Genomic DNA, 24248 nt, shown 5'->3' on the forward strand with positions numbered 1-24248 from the left:
CCATTCAGGCATTATTAAAATCATTCGAGGGCTACACTCAATGTTATACTGTGTGCGGCAGCGGGGTAGCGTGGGTGCGCTGCACCCGGGACAAGGCAAAGTAGTGTTCCCCTAGTGCCCCTGCCATTGTGGTTAACCCTCTGTGATGCACTTGTACCTAATGCGAATCCTTAGTGATGCCTGGTAGCCAGAGTTAACCCCCAGTGATGCCCCTGGTAGCTGTAGTTAACCCCTTATTGATGTCCCTGGTAGTCTACTGTCCCCTGGCACCTAGGGCTGGGTGATTAATCAAATTAATTTGATTAATTGAATTCATTCAATTCATTCACCCATAGGGGACTGATTTTTTAATTTTTTTTGTTTTTAAACAAATTTTATTTTCAAGAAAAAAAAACAATACTTCATGTGAAGGACAGCAGTGCAGAAGCAATGAAGCAGAAATGTCCCATCCCGCTGCTTAACTCTTTATGTGCTACAGCATGTAAGTAACAGCATATGGTAATTTAATGCCTAGAGACTACTATTATAAGTGATTTTACTAAATATAGAGCTGTCAAACCAACCCTAAGGCACCCTAAGTTAGAGTCTATGTATGGGTTTGGAAAGTTTAGTTTGTAACTGGATTGAAAACTAGCTTAATAATCGTACCCAGAGAGTGGTGGTCAATGATTCCGACTCTGTACGATCCCTGGTTATAACTGGTGTACCCCAAGGGTCAGTACTGGGCATCTTTGCAGATGACACCAAGCTTTGTAGTACAGTACAGTCTATGGAAGATGTGCAGATGTTACAGGCTGACTCATACACTGAGTGTTTTGGAATCTACTTGGCAAATGAGGTTCCTTTTTTACCATGAGAACAGTGAATCTGTGGAACAGTCTACCCCAGGATCTGGTCACAGCAAAAACAGTAGAGGGCTTCAAAACAGGCTTAGACAAGTTCTTAGAACAAAATAACAAATGCATAGAACCTACCCATCATCCCTACCCCTTCCATCCCCTCCTTGATCGAACGTGATGGACATGTGTCTTTTTCCAACCGTACTATTTATGTAACTATGTAATAAAAGTAATACAAATCAAAGTAACACAGAACAAGGTACCTTTTTGAGGGTCAATCATGCTATGTTGGCCCATACGCGATAACAATGGTGTAACACCACCAGTAGGCTCTAGGTGACTCACTGGAATATAGGAATGATAGATACTTCTGGACAGGTGAGGAAAGCCTATGAAAAGTGGATAAACAATGGTTTTACTACACCACAATAAAAAATTTGTATATTTATATTTGGTTTCACATCGGAAATTCATAAAAAGGTGATGACACTGATAATCCAGACACAATAGTGCTTTATAAAAGACACAAGATATTGTAATATTCCACTTCTATAATACTGTAGAGAGGCCTTCCCCCCCTTCTGTGTGTATATAGTGTATAGAGACCTGTCGCCCCTCCTGTGTGTATATATAGAGATCTGTCCCCCCTCATCCTGTGTGTATATATAGAGACCAGTCTTCCCTGTATATACATAGTGTGTATTTATATAGAGACCTGTTCCCCCTCTTGTGTGTATACACTAGGGCTGAGCGATATACTGTAAAAATACTGACACCGTCTCTGGTATTGGTTAACCGACCCTAACTTTGCCAGGATGGTATCTGCAGTATTTTGATCTCACCGTCTGAGGACTGAGGTGTGAAAGCTGCATGGTTAGTGTGCTGTAGTGGCTGTATACCTGTGTATACATGTCCTGTAGTGGCTGTATACCTGTGTATATACGTCCTGTAGCGTGTAGATAACTGTATGCCTGTGTATACAAGTTGTGCAGTGTGTACATACGTACATACCTCTGCTGAGACCCCCTAATAATGATAGTAAGTAGCTCAGTGAGTTTTTTTTTTTTTTAAACACAATGTCGCCAGTTCAACAATGCCAAGTGGGTGTGGCTTACAAAATAGGTGTGGCTTACAAAAGAGGTGTGGCATAATTATCATTCAATTATCGTTACCGCGGCTACATGTATGATTAACTGCGATATTGATTCAGGCCAATGTCGCTCAGCCCTCGTTGTATGTTTTATGAGGTTTGTGCCACAAGGTAAAGTTCTGCTCAACATTTTCCTTTAAAAGTTGCTTTATGACTGCTAGCAGTAGTTCAGGTAAAATATTACAATACCTATCTCAACCTAGGTTAAGAGCTACAGAAAAGTTTTTGTATTTACCTATTTAGTTTTAGTTTATTTGCTTTCTGCATAATTATTGGACTTGAAAGAGAACTTATTAAATCTTGAACCTTAATGCTTTAAAGCCGCTACTTCAGGGAACAAGATCTTAATATATCTATTTCAGTTCACCACTGCAACCTATTCTCAGCTATTTAATTTATCTCCAAATGTGTTATTTTTTTTAAAAAAAATCTAATTCTGCTAATATTATACTCCAGAACTTTTATCTTAACTCTCCAAATGTTGAAGATGCAATGAGAGTGGATCCTTACATCATGTCCTCTGGGACTGCCCCTTGATATACCAGTTATAGAAAAAACTAGGTAATGAAGCTAACCAATTATTATCTCTTGCCACTTTCTATTAGATACTTTCTCAACTGATCACATAGTTGTATTAATGCATATTAGCTTCATACTAATAAGAACTGTGTGCAATTTTAAGCACCAGTATATAAGGACATGGCTGGACATGAGGAAAGGTTTCACCATTAGCACAGACGTGGATTCTTTTCTGTACAAGCAGTGAGACTATGGAACTCTGCCACATGATGTTGTAATGGCTGATTAAATACGATCAAGGGAGGCCTGGATGCTTTTTTTGAAAAACTGAATATTACAAGTTATTGACATCAGATTTCATGTGACAGGACGCGGATCCAGGGATTTATTCTGATTGTCATTGGATTCAGGAAGTAATTTTCTCCCTGTGATGGGGCAATTGTTATCTGCCTCAAAAGGGTTTGCCTTCCTCTGGGTCAGCACAGTAGGGTTTCGGTACGTTTAACTTGATGGACTCGTTTTTTTCAACATTAACATGTTCAATAGTTGTTCAGAACTTTATATTATGTCTGCAATCGTCATCTACAATGCCCAAAGAAATAATCCGTAGTGGATCTGTGATCCATATTTTTTACGGGTCAGCAAAAATTACAGAAGCTTCCATGGGTGAATCCGTGCCGCAATTACGGTCGCAACTAGGGCATGTAGTGGCGCGAATTGTGGATCTGAAAAAACTATGGACAGTGTGAATAACCCAATTTAAATCAATGTGCCTTAAATGTTTCCATAATTGTGGATCCACAATTACAGACCGTGTGACTGTAGCCTAAGATGGGAAAACACAGTTTACCGTTTTGGTCCTTACAGCGAATGTGCACCAGTGTTGTGGTCTTTTTTTTTTTTTAACCATTGCCCGATTCCCGCGCACGGTGCCAGTCTTTTGCAGAGCACAGGCTAGGCAAGAAGCACTGGGGGCGGGGCCGATGCACACCAGTGTGAAGATTTCCCCTCCTCTCTATGACGTGGCTCCATTGATTCTAATGAAGCCGTTTCCCAGAGGGGAAGAGGTTTCATCACACTGGGGGCCGGCGGGGCCGCCCCCAGTGCTTTATGTCTGGCCGGTGCCCAGGAATATTCACGGAAAAAAACAAAAAGCAATGTACCTAGTGGTAAGTTCACTTTTATGACCATATATTTGACACTGCAAGTCATAGTTTAATTTTATTTTTTTATTCCTTTGGCTACCCAAAAAATTGTTTTACCGCATTTTTTTTAAGAGGCTATTTTATAGAAAAAGTTTCTTTGTACAAAGAGCATAACAATAGTTGTACACTTTATTTTATTTTAACTTTACAGTAAAATAAAGCATATAAATTGGCTTGCTAGTTTATTCCAATCCTTTTTATTTTAGGTGTGCTCTAAACATGCTTTTCAACATCATGACACATGAGTCAAGCTTTGGAAAGGGGTTAAATTTCATTAAGTATTCATTTTTCAAATTACAATTTGGTCCTGTTGTTTGCTAAAAAGATTCCTTACTATTTCTAAGCTACTGCAACTCAAAAGTGTGGCATGTAGGTGAATTAAGACCAATGGAGGGTATGTGTGTACTGATATGTGCCGCTAGCACAATAACTTCTAAGAAATACATTTAGCAAGACAGCATCCACCCTTACTTAGTACTAGGGAAGGATATCTAGGTAAACATTTTACAGTTTTATAGTGTTAGAATACATTTGGGTCACTTCTTATGATGTATATAGTATATAATATTCAACACTACATATATGCAGATGCTAATAACAATAATATTTATTTCTATAGCATCAACATTTGCATGTGCATCATTCCGAATCAACCTTCCGATCCAAATTCTTCTAGGCTACATGGCTATAGGCTCCTTTACCTACTAACTAAACCCCAACTAAGGAGAATCAAACAAACCTACGCCAACTTCCATAAATCTTAAATATGTGCCTTACCTGACTGTGAGTGGAGTCCAAGAGGCGATGGGTAATACTTTGTTGTACAGAACGGAGGTAGTTGCCCAGTAGATGGCATAAGACGCCCTCCAGTATTTCCAGATGAAACACGCCCCGCCTCCAAGGACAGGCCTGACAACCCCAAGGGTGGCATATTTACAAATTCACGGCCATCCATCTTTATACAGGATACTTATATCGCACCATGGTCCAGAGATACTAATAAAAAAATAGAAAAAATTCTAGTATAAAGCAATTTTACTAGGTTTAAGGCAAAAGAACCGACGCAGTCAATTATTAAATGGCCAAGACAGGATCCTTTTTCCTAATCAGCCATGTTGGCATATGAAGTGGTGCTGCCTATATACCAATATCACTTGACCCAGATTTGCACAGAAAATATACAGATAGCACTTACAGCATTTTGTAAAACACTTATGTTTCTTCACATTGTGTAATAGTTATTGCAGCTGCATACATAAAGTATAAAGATATCATGCAGATAAAATCTGTATACTGGTCAGTAGAAATGGGAAAATGTACAGTAGAAACAAAGCGAAGCGCTTTTTTCTTATCTGCATTCTGTTCATCAAGCTGCGGCCTTTGAAGTTTGCTCTGCTCCATGCAGCCCCAGATACTGGGAAATAATGGAAGCTTCTCGCAGTTTCCCAGAACTGGATCCGGCTTCAATCAACAGCTGGAGATCCTACAAAAGATTGCTAGGGAACTCCAATCAGTGCTACACAAAAACAGACGTAGGGTCTGTCCACTCGTACAGACTCGCAGCATGAATCTCGCTGTGAGTCTGGCAGGTCCTGGCAGTTCCCTGTCACTACATACTTACAGCTGTCTGAAAAACCGCTGCGAGTATGTAATTCTGCCGCCCCCTTAACCCCTTTGGCTCCTGCCCCGCAGCGTGTATACATTACCTCTCCTTGCTGCACGGGGTCCCAGCGTACTGCTCTCCTGCCCAGCCAATCAGTGTGTTGCCCAGCTTCAGCCACTGATTGGCTGGGCCGGAGAGCAGTACGAGACCCCGGGCAGCAAGGAGAGGTAATGTATACATGCTGCGGAGCAGGAGCTGGGCGGGAGCCGAAGGGGTTATTCCCAGTTTCCCCTCTCTCTTCTTTTTAGCAACCACCAAACAGCAACATATCATTGTCTGCAGTGCTCTGAAGGCCCCAACAGAAATAGGCACCTCACCCTGCCTACAAAACTGGTGCAAGCCCTGCACACACCTTCATATCTCTGACAGTGTCCCACAGTAGGGATGTCACGATACCAGAATTTTAAGTTCGATACCGATACCAGCTTTCTTATTTCGATACTCGATACTAAATAAAGTTTGGGGAAAAAAAAATGTAAAAATACAAATATACTGTAATTTCCCCCCGCCCAGACTGCGAATATGATGCCCCTATGTACAACATTTTTATTTATCTGACTTTTTGATCACTTTGGATACATTTTATAGTTCTGACAATTATGCATGCAATGGTAGCAAAATACATGCATGTTCCTTTTTTTTTTTTTTTTTACTTATTTTGAAATAAAAAAAGGGAAAAGGGAGATTTTTGGAACCTTTATTATTTTTATTATTATTTTTTTTTTAAAAACCCACTTTATTTCCCCTCTACCTCGCAGCATACCTCCCTATGCACTACAATTCCCAGCATACCTTCTTATGCACTACAAGTACCAGCATACCTTCTTGTGGGGAGTTGTGCACAAGGAGGTATGCTGGGAGTTGTAGTACATAAGGTAAGCTGGGAGTTGTAGTGCACAAGGAGGTAGGTTGGGAGTTGTAGTGCACAGGGAGGTATGCTGGGAGTTGTAGTGCATAAGGAGGTATGCTGGCATGTTGTGTCAGGAGGCTGCTGCACAACTGCAACTCCCAGCATACCTCTTTGTGCACTACAACTCCCAACCTACCTCCTTGTGCACTACAACTCCCAACCTACCTCCTTGTGCACTACAACGCCCCACAAGAAGGTATGCTGGGGGTTGCAGTTGTGCATTAGCAACCTCCTGACACAACTCCCAGCATACCTTCGTATGCACTAAAACCCCCACATACCTCCTTGTGTACTGCAACTCCCCACAAGAAGGTATGCTGGGAGTTGTAGTGGACACTGAGGTATGCTGGAACTTATAGTGCACAAGGAGGCTGCTAATGTACAACTGCAACACCCAGCAAACCTTCTTATGGGGAGTTGTAGTGCACAAGGAGATATGGTGGGAGTTTCAGTTGTGCAGCAGCAACCTCCTGGCACAACAACTCCCAGCAGCATACCACCTTGTGCACTACAACTCCCAGCATACTTCCTTGTGCACAAAGAGGTAAGCTGTGGGTTGTACTAGTGCACAACGAGGTATGCTGCTGGGAGTTGTAGTGCAGCAGCAACCTCCTGACAACTCCCAGCGTACCTCCTTGTGCACAACTCCCCACAAAAAGATATGCTGGGAGTTGTTCCACTGTGCCGGCGGACCCTGGGGGGACGGCGACAGGATTGTGGAGGGACCCCACTGCAGCGGCAGGTCCTGGTGGGAGAGCTAAAGGGTGCAGGGAACCCCGCTGTATTAGTGGGTCCTGGAGTGTGCAGGGGACCCCCGCTGCACCGGCGGCTCCTGGAACGTAGAGAACTGGAGGGTGCGGGGGACGCCGCTGCACCAGCCGGTCCCGGGGTGGGGAGACTGATAATGGTTTAATGACTGCGGGCCGCAGTCATTAGCAGTGGGGGCCACTCCATATGCAGCAGACCCCTGCTGCATATGGAGCGACTTGGGAGGGATTAAATGCCGCTGTCAGTTGTGACAGCGGCATGTACAAATAGCCGACACTAGCGATCGCTATGTGCCGGCTATTTGAATTCCGCGCCGTCGGGAGCTGAGAGCGCGCGGGCGGAGGAGGGGACACCAGGGTGCAGTACCCAGAGAACATAGCCGGCGCTCAGTTAGTCGCCGGCAGTGTTCTCTGAACACTTCATGTTAAGTTGCGCTATTACGCAACTTAACAAAGTTTCGATACCAGGAAATCCTGGTACCGAACCGTTTTTCTGCCTGAAATATCGATAGTAGTATCGATATTTCGGTGCATCGTGCATCACTATCCCACAGTCACAGGAGGTACACAGATTTAAAGTGACACTGTAACCCCCTTTTTGCATTCTGACTTCTCTTCACAGGTGTAACGGGTAAATTTAGCAGTTTCCATACGTCATGGTGCTTGTTCAAAAGTGATCTTTTATCAACTGCAGATTGTGCTAAGTGGGCAGGGCTTAACACAACAATGTCTCTTACCCCGCCCACATCACTACAGTTGACTCCGCCCCTATGGTGTCACTGACATAGGCCCCACCCCCTCGATGTCCATTGGTATGGGCTGACCTAGAGGGGGTGGGACCTAGACCTTTAGGCCAGCCTGTTTCAATGGTCTGCAATGGGGTGGGGCCTATGTACCTTTGACATCATTGAGGGGTGTGGTCAGCAGTGGCGCTGTTGCCATGAAGCCCCGCCCACTTAGCACAATCTGCAATCAAAAGATCACTTTTTACTGAAAAAAGCACCATGACGTATGATATAAAATAAGGTGTGAAAACTGCTAAATTTACTTTTACATCTGTATAGAGAAGGCAGAATGCAAAAAGGGGGTGACAGTGTCACTTTAACCCCTTAAGGACAGAGCCAATTTCGATTTTTGCGTTTTCGTTTTTTCCTCCTTGTGCATCAAAGGCCATAGCACTTGCATTTTTCCACCTAGAAACCCACATGAGCCCTTATTTTTTGCGTCACTAATTGTACTTTGCAATGACAGGCTGAATGTTTGCATAAAGTACACTGCGAAACCAGAAAAAAATTAAAAGTGTGGTGAAATTGAAAAAAAAAAACGCATTTTGTTTATTTGAGGGAAATGTGTTTTTACGCCATTCGCCCTGGGGTAAAACTGACTTGTTATGCACGTTCCTCAAGTCGTTCTGATTAAAACGATATGTAACATGTATAACTTATATTGTATCGGATGGCCTGTAAAAAATTTAAACCATTGTCAACAAATATACGTCACTTAAAGCCGCTCCATTCCCAGGCTTATAGCGCTTTTATCCTTTGGTCTATGGGGCTGTTTCAGGTGTCATTCTTTGCGCCATGATGTGTTCTTTCTATCGGTACCTTGATTGCGCATATACGACTTTTTGATCGCTTTTTATTACAATTTTTCTGGATTTGATGCAACCAAAAATGCGCAATTTTGCACTTTGGGATTTTTTTGCGCTTACGCCATTTACCGTGCGAGATCAGGAATGTGATTAATTAATAGTTCGGGCGATTACGCACGCGGCGATAGCAAACATGTTTATTTATTTATTTACTTTTATTTATAACCTGGGAAAAGGGGGGTGATTCAGACTTTTATTAGGGGAGGGGGCTTTTTATTGACAACAACACTTTATTTATTTTTTTTACACATATACTAGAAGCCCTCCTAGGGGACTTCTAGTATATACACTCTGATCTCTGATCTCTCATCGTGTAATAGGCCCAGTAAACGAGCAACGATCTAGCAGATCGCTGCTCGTTTACAGGTATTATCGGGCCGAAAAATGAAAATGTAGGTCTGCAGCTTCTTCATGCCTGTCAGGGTTTGATTGATTTCTCTCTCTCTCTATTTGTGTATAGGGAGAGACCTTTCAGTCATAGTCTGTACTGGCCACCCAGACTTTTCACCCTGTTCCTGGTTTAAGACAGGATTTCTCTGAAACATAGCAGTGAGGGCTAGGATGAAGCACATGAAGTAGCGCGAAACAATAGTCACCCACTGTCTGCATCCTGAGCATGTTTATAATAAATTTGCATTGCATTGGGAAATGGGTACTGGTTCTGCGAAGTGCTCTGTAAGTAGAAATTAAAAGATAAGTGTCATAAGAGCACTGCTTACCTACAGGTTTTTGGAGTATTCTGCCACTGTCGCAAAGTGACCAGGCAAATTTTTATTTTTGCATTTTTATTTTCTCCTCTTTGCCTTCTGAGCTATAGCGCTTTTATTTCTACTTCTACAGGGCCATATAAGGGCTTGTTTTGTCTTGGAACAAGTGGACTTTGTAACAGCGTCTTTCAATTTACCATAAAATGTATGACTGAACCCCAAAAATATAATTTATGGGTTAAAATTAAAAAAAAAAAAAAAAATTATAATAAACTTTTCAGGAGGTTTCTTGTCTATGCAATGCACTTTAACCCCTTAACGAAAAAGGGCGTATATTTACGCATGGCAACCCCACTCTAAACCGTCGCGATCCCGGGTGCCGCGGCTATTCGCGGGCACGGTCCGATCGCCGTTCACACTAATAAGGTAATCAGATGCAGCTGTCAAAAGTTCCCTGGTGCTATTCCCTGGTGTCTAGTGGCGGAGATCGCTCCCCCGGGACGTTGTCCTGGAGGAGCGATCTCCGTGACTGAAGCCGGCCGGGTCTCCGCCAAAATGGCGCTGTGCCCGGCTCGGCACTCGTTTGTTTTCGGCTGAAGCAGCCGAAAGCAAACGAGTGCCGATCTCATTGATCTTTGCTGTATAAGTATACAGCAAAGATCTCAATGAGAGATCAGACTTCTAGTATAAAGGGCTTCTAGTATAAGTGTAAAAAAAAAAAAAAAAAAAAGTGTTGTCAATAAAAAGCCCCCTCCCCTAATAAAAGTCTGAATCACCACACTTTTCCCAGGTTAGAAATAAAAATAAATTAATAAACATGTTTGCTATCGCCACGTGTGTAATCGCCCAAACTATTAATTTATAACATTCCTGATCTCGCACGGTAAACGGCGTAAGCGCAAATAAATCCCAAAGTGCAAAATTGCGCATTTTTGGTCGCATCAAATCCAGAAAAATTGTAATAAAAAGCGATCAAAAAGTCGCATATGCGCAATCAAGGTACCGATAGAAAGTAAACATCATGGCGCAAAAAATGACACCTCACACAGCCCCATAGACCAAAGGATAAAAGCGTTATAAGCCTGGGAATAGAGCGATTTTAAGGAACATATATTTGTTAACAATGGTTTGAATTTTTTACAGGCCATCAGATAAAAGAGAAGTTATACATGTTACATATCGTTTTAATCGTAACAACTTGAGGAACATATATAACAAGTCAGTTTTACCCCAGGGCGGATGGCGTAAAACAAATACCCCCCAAATAAACAAAATGAGGGGTTTTTTTCAATTTCACCGCGCATTTATTTTTTTTCTGGTTTTCCATTGTACTTTATGAAAAAATTCAGCATATCATTGCAAAGTACAATTATTGACGCAAAAAATAAGGGCTCATGTGGGGTTCTAGGTGGAAAAATGCAAGTACTATGGCCTTTTAAGCACAAGGAGTAAAAAAAATGAAAACGCAAAAAACGAAATTTGCTCTGTCCTTAAAGGGACACTGTCACTTCCTTTGTGCATTTTGACATCTCTACACAGGTTATATACCACAAGACGCCCTAAATATTCTGTCCTATACGCAAAAAACGCAACTTAGCATACAAAAAAAGGAATCCACACAAGGGATCCAAAAGAATTCTTGCTAGACAATAAATAATATATCACAATAAAACTTTATTACACAGTTAAAAAATTACATTAAAAACAGAAGGCAAAAAAAACAGTATCATACACCAAAAATTGGGGAGAGGGGACATACATCAGATTAACATATCCTTGTATAATAGTATATTGCACATATTCATGATAAATATATAAATAAATATATATGTATTTGTGTGTATACGTACAAGCAAATACCAGTATGTGACTAAATGAAACCAAGTGTATTGTTAATGTATAAAGCAATATAAAAAATGTGGATGTAATACAAAATATATTTCTAAATGTGCTATAAATAATAAAGTAACCGACCCAATAAAGAGGGTTCAACTTAAGTTAAATTAGTGTATACCAAATCCACAACAAAATTGATGAATACAGAAAAGTATATACCTATATACATAAACACACATTTACCACTGGTAACTGCATATACATGTGATGTCCCCTCTACCTACTCACCCTACGCACGTTTCGCGTTCGCTTTATCAAGGAATGTCAAGGATTTAGGAGGCTTGTATGCTGACCACCACCATAAGTGGCCTCATTTTGCAAACTACACACCTTAAAAGAATATAGGGGTATAATGAGAATTTTGACCCTACAGGTGCTTGAGGAAAGTATTTATCATTAGGCCATAATAAATGGAAAAAAGAAATTGTCCAGAAATATATTTGTTTAGATTGAGGTGACCCTTTTTTCATTATGGACTTCTCTACACAGGTGTAAAGGGTAAATTTAGCAGTTTTCATACCTCATTTTATATAATACATCATGGTGCTTGTTCCAGTAAAAAGTGGATCTGCAGATTGTGCTACCTGGGCAGGGCTTCATGGCCACAGCGTCACTTAGCCCCACCCACACTGCCAATGTATCTTTATTTTTATATGTTTTATTTATATAATGGGAAAGGGGGGTTATTTAAACGTTTTTTGGGGGAGGGGCTTTGGGGTACTTAAAGACATTTTTATTTATTCATTTTTTTCACAAGTTTAAGTCCCCTTGGAGGACTTTTACATACAATTGTTAGATTATGCACATTTATCATTGCTTTGCCATAGGCATAGCACTGGTCAGTGTAATAGGCGCTCTGCTGATTAAGCCTGCCGTGGCAGACTCATTTAACAGAGCGCCATCGGCCCGCACGGAGGAAGGTGAGAGACCTCCGTCGGTCCGTTAAAACAATCGGGACTGCCCCTGTCACTTACACTTAAACATATGCAGCGGTTGCGGTGTTTAAGGGGTTAATGACACGCTGCAGCCTGTCATTAATGCTGAGGGCCCGGCTGCTCACTGCAGCCGGCCCCCACCTCCTATTAAGCACGCTCTGCTCCGGAGCGCACCTCATAGGAAAGGACATAGCGGTACGCCCAGGGTCATCTGGGGGTTAAAACACCTAGGGGTCTATTAGATGCAATCAATAAATTGCTTACATTGGTGAATGCTACGTGAGTGTATAGCATAGCTATGATCAGACTGCATGGAGGTAAGTATAAGAGCTCCAGCAGTCAGGGAAAAAACTGAAGTTACACTGCAGGGGTCTCGATCAGAAAGTGACAGGAGCTGCTCCTGCACTTGCACTTTCAGGAGCTTAATGACAGGCAGCAGAGTGATCGCTGCTTCCTGCCACGGACAATGAGGACCCACTGCTGATAGCAGCTGGTCCTCAGACTCGAAGCTGAGTTTGCTTTATAAAGCCCAACCAAAAGCATGGCACAACATTAAGTCATGGCCTATCATAGACGGCTATGCTGTTCTTATGTCATAAATCTTCTAGAAGTTAAGTCACATCTTAGTGAACCCTGCCTGGGAAAAGGGGACGGGGCCTAATATAAGACCTGTGTACTTGTATGTCGTTCTTCATAAATTCTCCCCCCCCCAGGTGTTTTGTACCTTCCAGCATATGCAAGACAAATTCAAATTACCCAAAAGTTACATGTATAGGTATCTTCAACTTCGTCAAACATTTCATACACAATTTCCAGGACAGAATTTACCCTTTTCTAACTAACTTTATAGGGGTGTTTAACCCCCTTAACGACCGTGGGCGTATATTTACACCCTGCAGTCGGTAACGGTGTTCAGAGCGGGGCCGCACGCTCTGAACCGCCACGGTCCCGGGTGCTGCATGTAGCCCGGGACCGCGGCTATTAGTGGCCACGGTACGATCGCCGTGCCCGCTAATACAGTAATCAGATGAAGCTGTCAAAGATGATTGCTGCATCCGATTACCTGATGCAGCCGTTCCCTGGTCCCAGGGGGGCTTCTAGTATAAGTGTAAAAAAAAAGTGTGTTAATAAAAAAGACTCCCCTAATAAAAGTTTGAATCACCCCCCTTTTCCCATGTTATAAATAAAAATAAATAAATAAACTAAATAAACATGTTTGGTATCGCCGCGTGCATAATCGCCCGAACGATTAATTTATCACATTCCTGATCTCGCACGGTAAATGGTGTAAGCGCAAAAAAATCCCAAAGTGCAAAATTGTGCATGTTTGGTTGCATCAAATCCAGAAAAATTGTAATAAAAGAGATCAAAAAGTCGCATATGCGCAGTCAAGGTACCGATAGCAAGTAAACATCATGTCGCAAAAAATTACACCTCACACAGCCCCATAGACCCAAGGATAAAAGCGTTATGAGCCTGTGAATGGAGCAATTTTAAAAGGATTATATTTTTGTTAACAATGGTTTGAATTTTTTACAAGCCATCACATACAAGAAAAGTTATAATGTTATATATAACTAGTCAGTTTTACCCCAGGGCGAATGGCGTAAAAACAAATACCCCAAATTTTTTTTTGCTTTTTTTTTTTTTTTTTTTTTTTCAATTTTACCACACATTGAATTTTTTCCTGCTTTTGCAGTGCACTTTATAAAAAAAATTCAGCCCGTCACTGCAAAAACATAAGGGCTATGGCCTTTTAAGCACAAGGAGGAAAAAACGAAAACGCAAAAAACAAAATTGGCCCGGTCCTTAAGGGGTTAAGTCCCAGGGCCCTAGAGGGCTTATTTCAGCTGTGTACACTTTCCTGATTGATAATAAAATCACAACTACGTCGCTTACAGTGGAGGATAGATGGAGGCAGGACTTGGGAAGCTTGGAGGAAAATGAGGTGGTCGGACGCCCTTTCATCTCATCTATATTTGTCACCAGCTGCTAATAATCACATTACCCAATTATTCATTACGTATCAATGTTATCTTACGCCAGTACGCATGTACAGAATGGGACGGTACCAAACGGAGGAGTGTCACGGATGTAGGCACCCCAGATCCAATTTGTGGCACATAGAGGATGCCCTGGAAAAATTAAAGGACAAGTGCCATGAAAAACTTTTTCCCAGTAATTGAAGCACATTACAAAGTTATAGAACTCTGTAATATGCTTCAATCACCTATCTGCCTCCCTTCCCTGTCTTTTCCCCCCTCCACCCCCCACCAGGAAGTGTCCTAACTCACACAGACCTAATGACTGTCGTCACAGTCACCGGGCAGCTCCTTCTTGTGAGGATGAGATCAGCAGGAGGGCTTCTCTAGGTCCTGTTACAGCAGCCCCCGGTCTCCAGTCCAAGTGATGGCTTGCAGTTGTTCAGCCAATGGGAGCTGAGCAAGCTGACAAGGCAGGGGAAAGGGGGGGGTGTCTGCTGTAACAGGAGAAGGAGCTGAGAGAGGAGCTTGGTGACGGTGACGACAGTAATTAGGTCTGTGTGAGTTAGGACACTTCCTGGTGGGGGGTGGAGGGGGGAAAAGAAAGGGAGGGGAGGCAGATAGGTGATTGAAGCATATTACAAGCATATTACAGAGTTATATAACTTTGTAATGTGCGTCAATTACTGGGAAAAAGTTTTTTTCATGGCATTTGTCCTTTAATAAGGTATGGGACTGGTGGTGTAATTCCTCTGACCAATTTCCAACCCAATTAGTATGCCAGGATGAATGAAGTTGATAGGATAAAAGTATAAAGATATTTGCCGCATGGATGAGAGTTAAAGGGAATCTGTCAGCTCCCGGGCCCTACCTGAGGTGCTGACGGTGTGCTGTAGCCTGAAGTCCTCTAGTGAGCATGGTGACTTTTGGTACTTTGTCCTTGCAGCAGATTATGCACAATCCAACTGTAATAAAGCAATGCGGTCTGGCCTCCTGCTCACTCAGGTATAGTTGAATCTCTGACCGCAAATGTGTAGGGGCTGTGGTCTAGGGGTAATTCACCTGTCTTGAGACCTGCCAGCAGTTCCTCCTTTGGCTCAAATCCCCTGGTGAAAATTAAGTATAGTGGTACCTCGGTTCTTGAACTTTAATTGACTCTTACCACCAGTCCCAGGCTGAAGCACTGGAGGCGGGCCGACCCAGCCTTAGTGAGAGGAAACCCTAGACCCTCTATGATAGGGTTCCATTGATTCTAATTGAGTCACGTCATGAAGAGGCTGGGGTTTCTTCCCACTGGGGGTGGGTCGGCCCGCCTCCAGTGCTTCAGCCTGGGCCTGGTGGTACAGTCACTTTAATTGGTTCCGGAAGGCAGTTTGAGAACAAAGTAGTGTCTTCCCATAGGAGATAATATACATGTGTTTAAAGGGAACCATTCACCCCCTGGCCCCAGGCAGAAACTGACATACAGTGACATAAAAGTCAATATACTTACCACATCGCTCCCGGTCCCGTCCCGAATCCCGTTGTTGACACGGAGAAATTGGCGATTCTTCTTCTCGCGCCCATTATGGTAATGAGCGCCGCCGGGTCCGAAGTCCAGCCTTCTCCCCGCCTCCGACACTTGATTGACGCCGGGTCCTCTTCCTCCTCGTCTTCTTTCTTCTCGCCGGATCCCGCGCAGGCGCCGTGACAGTCGTTTTCGGCGCATGCGCAGTTCACAATTGAAGCCGCTCTGCAGCTTCACTGTTTACTGCGCGTGCGCCGAATGCCTCGAACACGTATCCTGTTTACCGCGCAGGCGCAGAGAGGTGATGAGACCATCGCAACGGCGCCTGCGCGGGAATTCGTCAGAAGACTGAAGACTGAAGACGTCAATCAAGTTCCAGGAGGCGTGGATGGGCGGCGACGAGAAGAGGACCTCATGAATAAGTTGGACTCGTCCGTCGTTTCCTATGGACGTTAGACTCATCTCAGCTCATTACCATAATGGGCGGGAGAAGAATCGGCGATTTCTCAGTGTCAACAACGGGATCCGGGACGGGACCGGGAGCGATGTGGTAAGTATATTGACCTTTATGTCACTGTATGTCAGTTTCTGCCGGGGGCCACGGGGTGAATGGTTCCCTTTAATTGGTTGTAGCACCCACCAATAATTACCTACAGTACACATATATTACATCGAAAAGTGCATAGTTTAATCTCTACAGGACAGAACAGCACTATACCGTACAGGACATTATAAAACAGCACTACATACTGTACAGTACATTATACACAAGAAACATTCAACAGAACCAGCAATTATAGAACAATAGTCACTAACTCCTCTCTCATCCTTTACTGTATAGAGTCCCCCCCAATCCCAGCACTGTAAAATATGGGAGATGGTGGTGCACTGACTGTACTGTATATGCACTCCAGCAGTCTTATATAGTACTGTGCTGTATGTGAAGCCTCACCAGTGCTAAACTCACCAGGTACAACCCACCATCCACACTCACAAAAACATTCAGATACTGAGTACTTCAAGACTGGGTGCCCGAAAAGTGTTTGAGAACCGAGCAGAGTTTGAGAACCAAAGCAAACTTTTCTTGAAAATACAGTTTGAGTTCCAAGCAGTGTATCACAGAATGGGAAACTAAGATTTAACCTTTATTGTAAATATTAAAATGACTCTTGTCAATACTCACTGAAAACATAATTCTATCTGTGATAGACAAACAATCGCTATTAATGACCTCCCCCGATGGGGTACAGTATCACAGTATGCCTACACTCGGTATGCCCTGTATGTAAAATAACAACAAATGTGTGGGCAAGGTGTGGGGACTGTGCAGTATGGCAGGTCTAGGGGTCCTATATGCCCTGTTCTTGATCCTGAGCTAAACCTGCCTTAGATGGCGTGTACGTCCTAAAAAGGACGCCCCCCGCTCGGGAACCTGCCCTGTCTCCTATAGTCAGTCCTATAGATAAAGGGAACTAACTATTTTACTTATCAGTGCACTATCTAGGATGAAGTGTACTAGTGACTAGGAGCTATCATAATCACAATAAAAGCACTCAGGACAGATAGATGGACTAGGGTAGCAAGAGACTGTACTAGGGTAGTCTGTAAATATAACAAGGAACTAGTTCTAAACTATGCAGTACAATTATTGTATATTATTTCTGATAGGTACAATGGTATATATAACCAACTGCGGTAGTGATGTAATTGTACTAAGATTCTATGAAACAGATATATTAAAAAGTGAGTAATATATAGACATTCAATATCCAGATGTACAATGCAAACAGAACTGCAATGGTTAATCAGTTAAAGTAAACAGACAGCCTATAGTCCCAGAGCTCTAGGTAGCCAGATTACTACCATATAGCGCTCATATTCACATGAGCACACAGATGTAACAACTACATAAGCTACAGAAGATATATACCTTGGTGATATAACATATAAATCGCATGTATGCCGCAATATGGCCACCCGATAAACTCCTGAGCCAGCAATACCCGCGGCAATCCAATATCACCACCGAAACAAACAGACCCCACCGGTGTAGGCAATTAGTGGTCAAAAACAGCGAATGATATAGAGGAAATAAGACTTTCAGATGTATCTGGATTCTATACTCATCTGAACACCCTCGGTTGCGGTCTCAACGCGTTTCATATCCTGTAATCCTCAGGAGACCCGATGTTAGAATAATGGATATTGTCCATGCTAGCAATGTCCTGCATGAACGCCATAGACGTGGTAGATATCCATGATTTATCTCACCTCTCCGGCGTTCCCGCTGATCTTTAAAGATCCAGGTCCCACCCCTCAAAGGGGAGTGGACAGCGTGTCTGGAATATCTCGATAGCCATCGCTACACTGATAAGGAATCCAGACACACTGAGACCCACCAAAAACATGGCGTCTTACAGATAAGCGACAGATCTGCATAAAAGGCACTTCCCCCTGGATCCCAGCCCCCAGGAATATGGAGGATCTCTGATCGGCGACTGATTCCCTGATAGAGCATACAGCCGCCTATGCTGATATGTAACGCGGATGGTACAAAGTTCGTCTTAAAGGAACGAACTCCCACAACACGGATGGAGTGCATAAAGTAGATAACGGAACAAAATATGATTACTTGAAGTTAACTTCTAATGGTAATTAAAGCCAATAGGCAATAAGCCCACAAGTGTAATGTTCCCTAGAAGGTGCAGATCTGGACCAGCATCACTGTAGCATGTCATATTTATGGCACAACAAGAGTTATCCAAGTATGTATATATAATACTGGGTGGTTACTATACATCCTACCCTCAAAAACAACCATGATAGCTATCAGGCATCAGACTGAACGTCTGTATATGCCGCTATGTAAGCATTATTAACGGCACTATTTGTGTGCCGAAATCCGCGGGACTTTTGAATAAAAATATGGAAAGCATGTGAAAGAAAGGGCCTCGTTCAGACCGTTTGGCGCTGTGGATTTGCATCTAAAAATCCACTGCGCCTCCTTCTGCAGGAGTTTTTTTATTGAAAGTTCCTTTTCTAATGGAGGGTCTCACCACCTCCAGAACAGCAAAATTTAATAAAGTAGAATCCCCCCCCGTGAATCTCATTCATATGTCTCGCTAGAGGCGTATTGAGGACATGCCCAATAACATTAACGTGCTCACAAATACGCCTCCTGAATTCACGGAATGTCTTGCCTATATAGTCCTTGGGGCATGGGCATTGTGCCAAATAGACAACCCCTTTAGACCAACAGTTAGCAAAATTTCGCAACCAGAAAGTTTGACCCGTGGTAGATGCTACATTAACCTTAGTACATCTCATGGCTCCGTACTAGGCGGTCACCCAAACTCCGCCCCTTTCTGTACGTAATAAGTGGACGTTCGGGTATCACCTTTTTAAGGCTGGGATCGGCCCTAAGGATGGGCCAAAATTCGTTCAAAATCTCATAAATTTGGGATGACCTTTCATCAAAAGTTCCTATAATTCTTGTGAAGTTGCCTCCCTCTCCTTTTGTCCTAGGGACAAGTAGATCACTCAGTCTCGCATCCTTGGCATCGTTTTAAGGCCCACTGTGGGTAGCCTCGTGAGGAGAACCTCTCTCTGAGCTTATCTGCTTCCTTGTAGAATTTCTCATCCGAGGAACAATTTCTTTTAATCCTTAAATATTGCCCCTTAGGTATCCCCCTTTTCAGGGACTGGGGATGATGGCTACCCCAATAAAGGAGACTGTTTGTAGCCGTCTCTTTTCTATAGAGGGTTGTGGACAAACCTCCATGTTCGTTCTTTATAGTTATTCACATCTAAGAACGCAATGCTATGCTCGGCAATTTCATATGTGAACTTCAACCCGATGTCATTGATATTCAGGAACTCCATGAAGGAGGCAAATTCGTCCTTAGTACCGGTCCACAACACAAAGACATCGTCAATATAACGATTCCACATCAAGATTTTTGATGTCCATACAGTATCTTCTGACGGGAAGACCACGGTGTCCTCCCATTAACCCAGGAAGAGATTTGCGTAAGTGGGGGCACAAGGGCTCCCCATAGCCGTCCCCCTGAGTTGGTGGTAGGTCCGCCCGTCAAACATAAAGAAATTGTGGGTAAGTATAAACTCCAACAAGGTAAGTATGAAATTGTTGTGTGCCTGAAAAAAATTCCCACAGGTTTTTAAAAAGTGCTTGACTCCCAGCAGACCCTTGTCATGAGGAATAGAACTGTATAAAGCCTCTACGTCAAGAGGCAAGGTTCTTCAATCGCCACCCCCTCAATTTTGTTAAGCAAATCCATGGTATCACGTGTGTGAGAGGGGAGTGATAAGACAAATTTTCTCAGTACCTGATCGACGTAGAGGCTTGCGCCTTGACATATGGAGTCAATCCCTGATACGATTGGTCTCCCTTTTAAGGGCACAAGGCCCTTATGTATTTTTGGGAGACAGTAAAAAGTTTCTGTCTGGGGGGGTCACTGGGCATATGAATTTATATTCCTTATCGGTTATAAGGCTTTCTCCTTTACCTTGGTCCCAAGATCTGTTTGAGTTGGCCCATAAAGAGGGAGGTGGGATCAGAGTCCAAAACCCTATAGTTCTCTTTGGACTTAAGGATGACAGGCACATTGTTCTATAGGTCTCATGATCCATCAACACCAAATTCCCCCCCTTTATCCTAAACTTTTAGGACAATAGAATCGCCCTTTTCCAAACTATAAGTGTCTGTTTCCTCATGTGTGAGGTTATGGTGGTATCGCTGGGGGGTCTTAGCCATTTCCTCCAATTTATGCAGGACAAACTCCAAAAATATATCAATACTTGTAGTATCTGAGACTGGGGGAATTGCTGTACTTTTTGGTTTTAAGGTGGTAAATGGTCCTAGGCCAGGATCTCTTTCCCCTGACTCCAATAATTCTGTCACGGTTAGAACTCCCGGGAGATCTTCTTCTGAAATGCCCATTTCACGACACTGATGTTGGTTGTGAAAATGAAAAAAACGATGCCACCTCAGTTTTCTACAAAATAGATTTAGATCCTTGGTCCAGTCAAACAAATTAACCCCTTAGTGATTGCCATGCTGCCTTTTCACGGCGGCCACTAATGGGCTTTATTCCGATGCGTACGCCTTTTAACGGCGGAATAAATTACCGCCCGGCGGCGGCTGCAGGACGGGTGATCAGAGGTCAGTGTGACCGCTGACACCCTCCTGTAAGAATCCTCCGCTACGGGCAGTTACAGGAGGGTGTCAGCGGTCACACGGGTCAGCGGCATTTAACGGGTCCCGGTGGATCCCGGACGGCGCTGCAGGTCCACTTACATGATCGCGATGTCCCGCGGCGCCGTCCGGGGTCCCGATGTCTCCATGGTGATCCCAGGGTCCACCATGGAGATGCCTGATGCTGACAGGGGTGGCTGTGGCTATTGCCTGTCAGCATGAGGCATGATACAATACACTGCAGTACATCAGGTACTGCAATGTATTGTATCAATGATCTAAGTATTTTACACTAGTGTACAGTAATGTACACTAGTGTAAAAGTAAAAAAAAGTGAAAAAAAAGTGTGCACCAAACACAACACAGCCCCCCCCCCAATAATAAAGATGCATTACATTCCCCATACACTATAAAACATTACATAAAAGTGATCAAAAACACAAATCCTATACATTTGATATTGTTACGTCCGTAACGACCCAATCTATAAAACTATATCAATAATTATATCGCACGACACACGCTGTAAAAATTTTTTTTAAAAAAAACAGTACTAGAAAAGCTGTATTTTACCAATCCACTTTAGAAAATACGTCATAAAAGAGATCAAAAAGTATACATATAAAACTTGGTTTCAATAGAAACTACAGATCTTCCCACAAAAAATAAGCCCAAAACCAGCTCTGGCACGCAAAAGATGAGAACGCTATGGATCTTGCAATGCGGCAACAGTTTTTGTGGGTTTTTGCTAGAAAGATGGTTTCTATTGCGCCAAAGCGGTAATAGTAAAAAAAAACCTACACAAATGTGGTATCGCCGTAACCGTAGTGACCCAGAGAATACATGTATTATGTTATTAGTGACCGCCGATACAGAATTTTACGGCGATCACTAATGGGCTCTATTCTGTTGCCATCAGCTCTTTATGGCGATGGTGCAGAATAGTGCAGCGGCGCCGGTAATGCCCGCAGCCTCCTCCTCTCAGCTATCGGAGGTCGCTGAGGCATTGGGGCAGAGTGTGGGGTCAGTCCCGGCAAGTCCCCTCACCGGCGATCGCAGTTATTATCAGTATAACGGCGGCCACCGGTAACAGAAATTGCCAGTGCAGCTGAACGCTTTTATCTCTTCTCACCGTGAATCCACAGTGAGAGGAGATGAGAACATGTCCCCCCCCCTGTCCCCAGAATTAACCCTAGTGACTTGGTCACTGACCCTCCCCTCCCTGGGTGGCCATCTGACCCAAGATGGCCGCCGCCATCACTATGAACAGACTCTGTTCACAGTGATGGATTCCTAAAAATGATCAAAGCTTCATTCTCTCCACCACCGGAGGTGGCGGAGAGCATGGGGCAATGATCGGTGACCACCCGGTGTGGTCCCAGTAGAAGTGATCAGCGGTATATACTATATACCACTGATCGCTTGTTCCAAATGGTGCCGGCACTTTTTTACGCCTGTCAAAGTCAAGTGCCCTGGATTACCCGTAACCACCCCAGAGTGCCCGTCACCACCCCAGACAGCCCGTCACCACCCCAGACTGCCCGTAATCTCCCCAGATTGCCCGTATCCCCCCGATAGCCCATAACTATTCCAGACAGCACGTAACCACCCCAGATTGCCACAGACTGCCTGTAACTACCCCAAATTGCCTGTAACCACCACAGATTGCTCGCAACCACCCCAGATTGCTCGCAACCACCCCAGATTGCCCGTCACCAACCCAGATAGCCAGTTAACACCCCCAGATTGCCCATCACCACCCCAGATAGCCAGTAAACACCCCAAGATTGCCCATAACCACCCCAGATTACCTGTGACCACCCCAAATTGACTGTAACCACCCCAGATTGGCACAGCCTGCTCAAAACCACCCCAGATTGCCCATAACCCCACCAGATTGCCTGTTGCCACCTCAGATAACCAGTAAACACCCACATATTGCCTGTAACTAAAATGACACTGCTACTCTTCTATGTGCCCATATAGTGGTTTATGCCCCCATATGGGGTACCATTGTACTCAGGAGAACCTCCGTTACAAATTTTGGGGTGCTTTTTCTCCCCTAATCCTAGTGAAATTGAGAAATTTCAAACTAAACAAACATGTTATTGTAACAATTCAATTTTTTAATTTTTACGGTCTAGTTTTGAATACTTTCCTCCAATACCTGTGGGGTCAAAATGCTCACCACACCCCAAGATAAATTCCTTGAGGGGTGTACTTTCCAAAATGGGGTGACTTTTGGGGGGGGGGGGGTTCTATTCTGTAGACATTACAGGGGCACTGCAAACGCACCTGGCGCTCAGAAACTTCTTCAGAAAAATCATGCACTGAAAATGCTTGGCGTTCCCTTCCTTTTGAGGCCCGCTGTGTGCCCACACAGTGGTTTATACCCACATATGGGGTACCATTCTACTCAGGAGAACCTGCGTTACATAAATTGGGGTGAGTTTTCTCCCCTGTTCCTTGTGAAATTGAGAAATTTCAAACTAAACAAACATATTATTGGAAAAATTCAGTTTTTTCATTTTTACTGTCTTCTTTTGAATACTTTCCTCTAATACCTGTGGGGTCAAAATGGTCACCACATCCCAAGATGTATTCTTTGATGGGTGTACTTTCCAAAATGGGGTGACTTTTGGGGGGGGGGGGTTCTATTCTGCTGACACTACAGGGGCTCTGCAAACACACCTGGCACTCAGAAATTTCTTCAGCAAAATCTGAACTGGAAATGCTAATAGGCGCTCCCTTCCTTCTGAGGCCTGTTGTGTGCCCATACAGTGGTTTACGCCCACATATGGGGTACCATTGTACTCAGGAGAACCTGCGTTACAAAATTTGGGGTGCATTTTCTCTCATGTTTATTATGAAAAGGAGATACTTTAATCTTAAATTATTGGAAAATCTCTATTTTCCATTTTTTTCCGGCCTAATTGTAAATACTTTCCTCCAGCCCCTGTAGGGTTAAAATGCTCATTATACCCCTAGATTAATTCTTTAAAGGTGTCTAGTTTCCAAAATGGGGTCACTTATGGGGGTTTCCAGCATACAAGCCTCCTAAATCAACTTAGAAAAAAGAACTGGTCCCTAAAAAAATCAGTTTTGGAAATTACATGAAAATTTGATAATTTGCTGATACATTTCTAAGCCCCTTAACACCCTAAAAAAGTGAAATATGTTTACGAAATGAAGCCAGAATAAAGAGGACATATTGATAATGTGACTTACTAATTTTTGTCATGTGCCTTTTTTTTTTAGAAGCAAAGAATTTCAAAGTTCGTAAAGTGCAAAATTTTCACATT

General features: G+C 43.2%; 1 protein-coding gene across 5 annotated transcripts in view; it reads right to left on the reverse strand.

Moving 5' to 3' along the window:
• Nucleotides 1-24248, reverse strand: part of TNRC18 (trinucleotide repeat containing 18) — a 139647-nt gene that overhangs the window by 98211 nt on the left and 17188 nt on the right. For all 5 annotated transcript variants that reach the window (XM_069983549.1, XM_069983550.1, XM_069983552.1 and 2 more), the window contains exons 2-3: nucleotides 4491-4709; nucleotides 1103-1228 (exon numbers count right to left, since the gene is read on the reverse strand). In XM_069983549.1, coding sequence (XP_069839650.1) covers nucleotides 1103-1228; nucleotides 4491-4668 — 304 coding nt within the window. In that variant the 5' untranslated portion in view covers nucleotides 4669-4709. The remainder of the gene's footprint in view (nucleotides 1-1102; nucleotides 1229-4490; nucleotides 4710-24248) is intronic.

The sequence above is a fragment of the Dendropsophus ebraccatus genome, chromosome 9 (assembly GCF_027789765.1).
Source record: "Dendropsophus ebraccatus isolate aDenEbr1 chromosome 9, aDenEbr1.pat, whole genome shotgun sequence".
Lineage (NCBI taxonomy): Eukaryota > Metazoa > Chordata > Amphibia > Anura > Hylidae > Dendropsophus > Dendropsophus ebraccatus.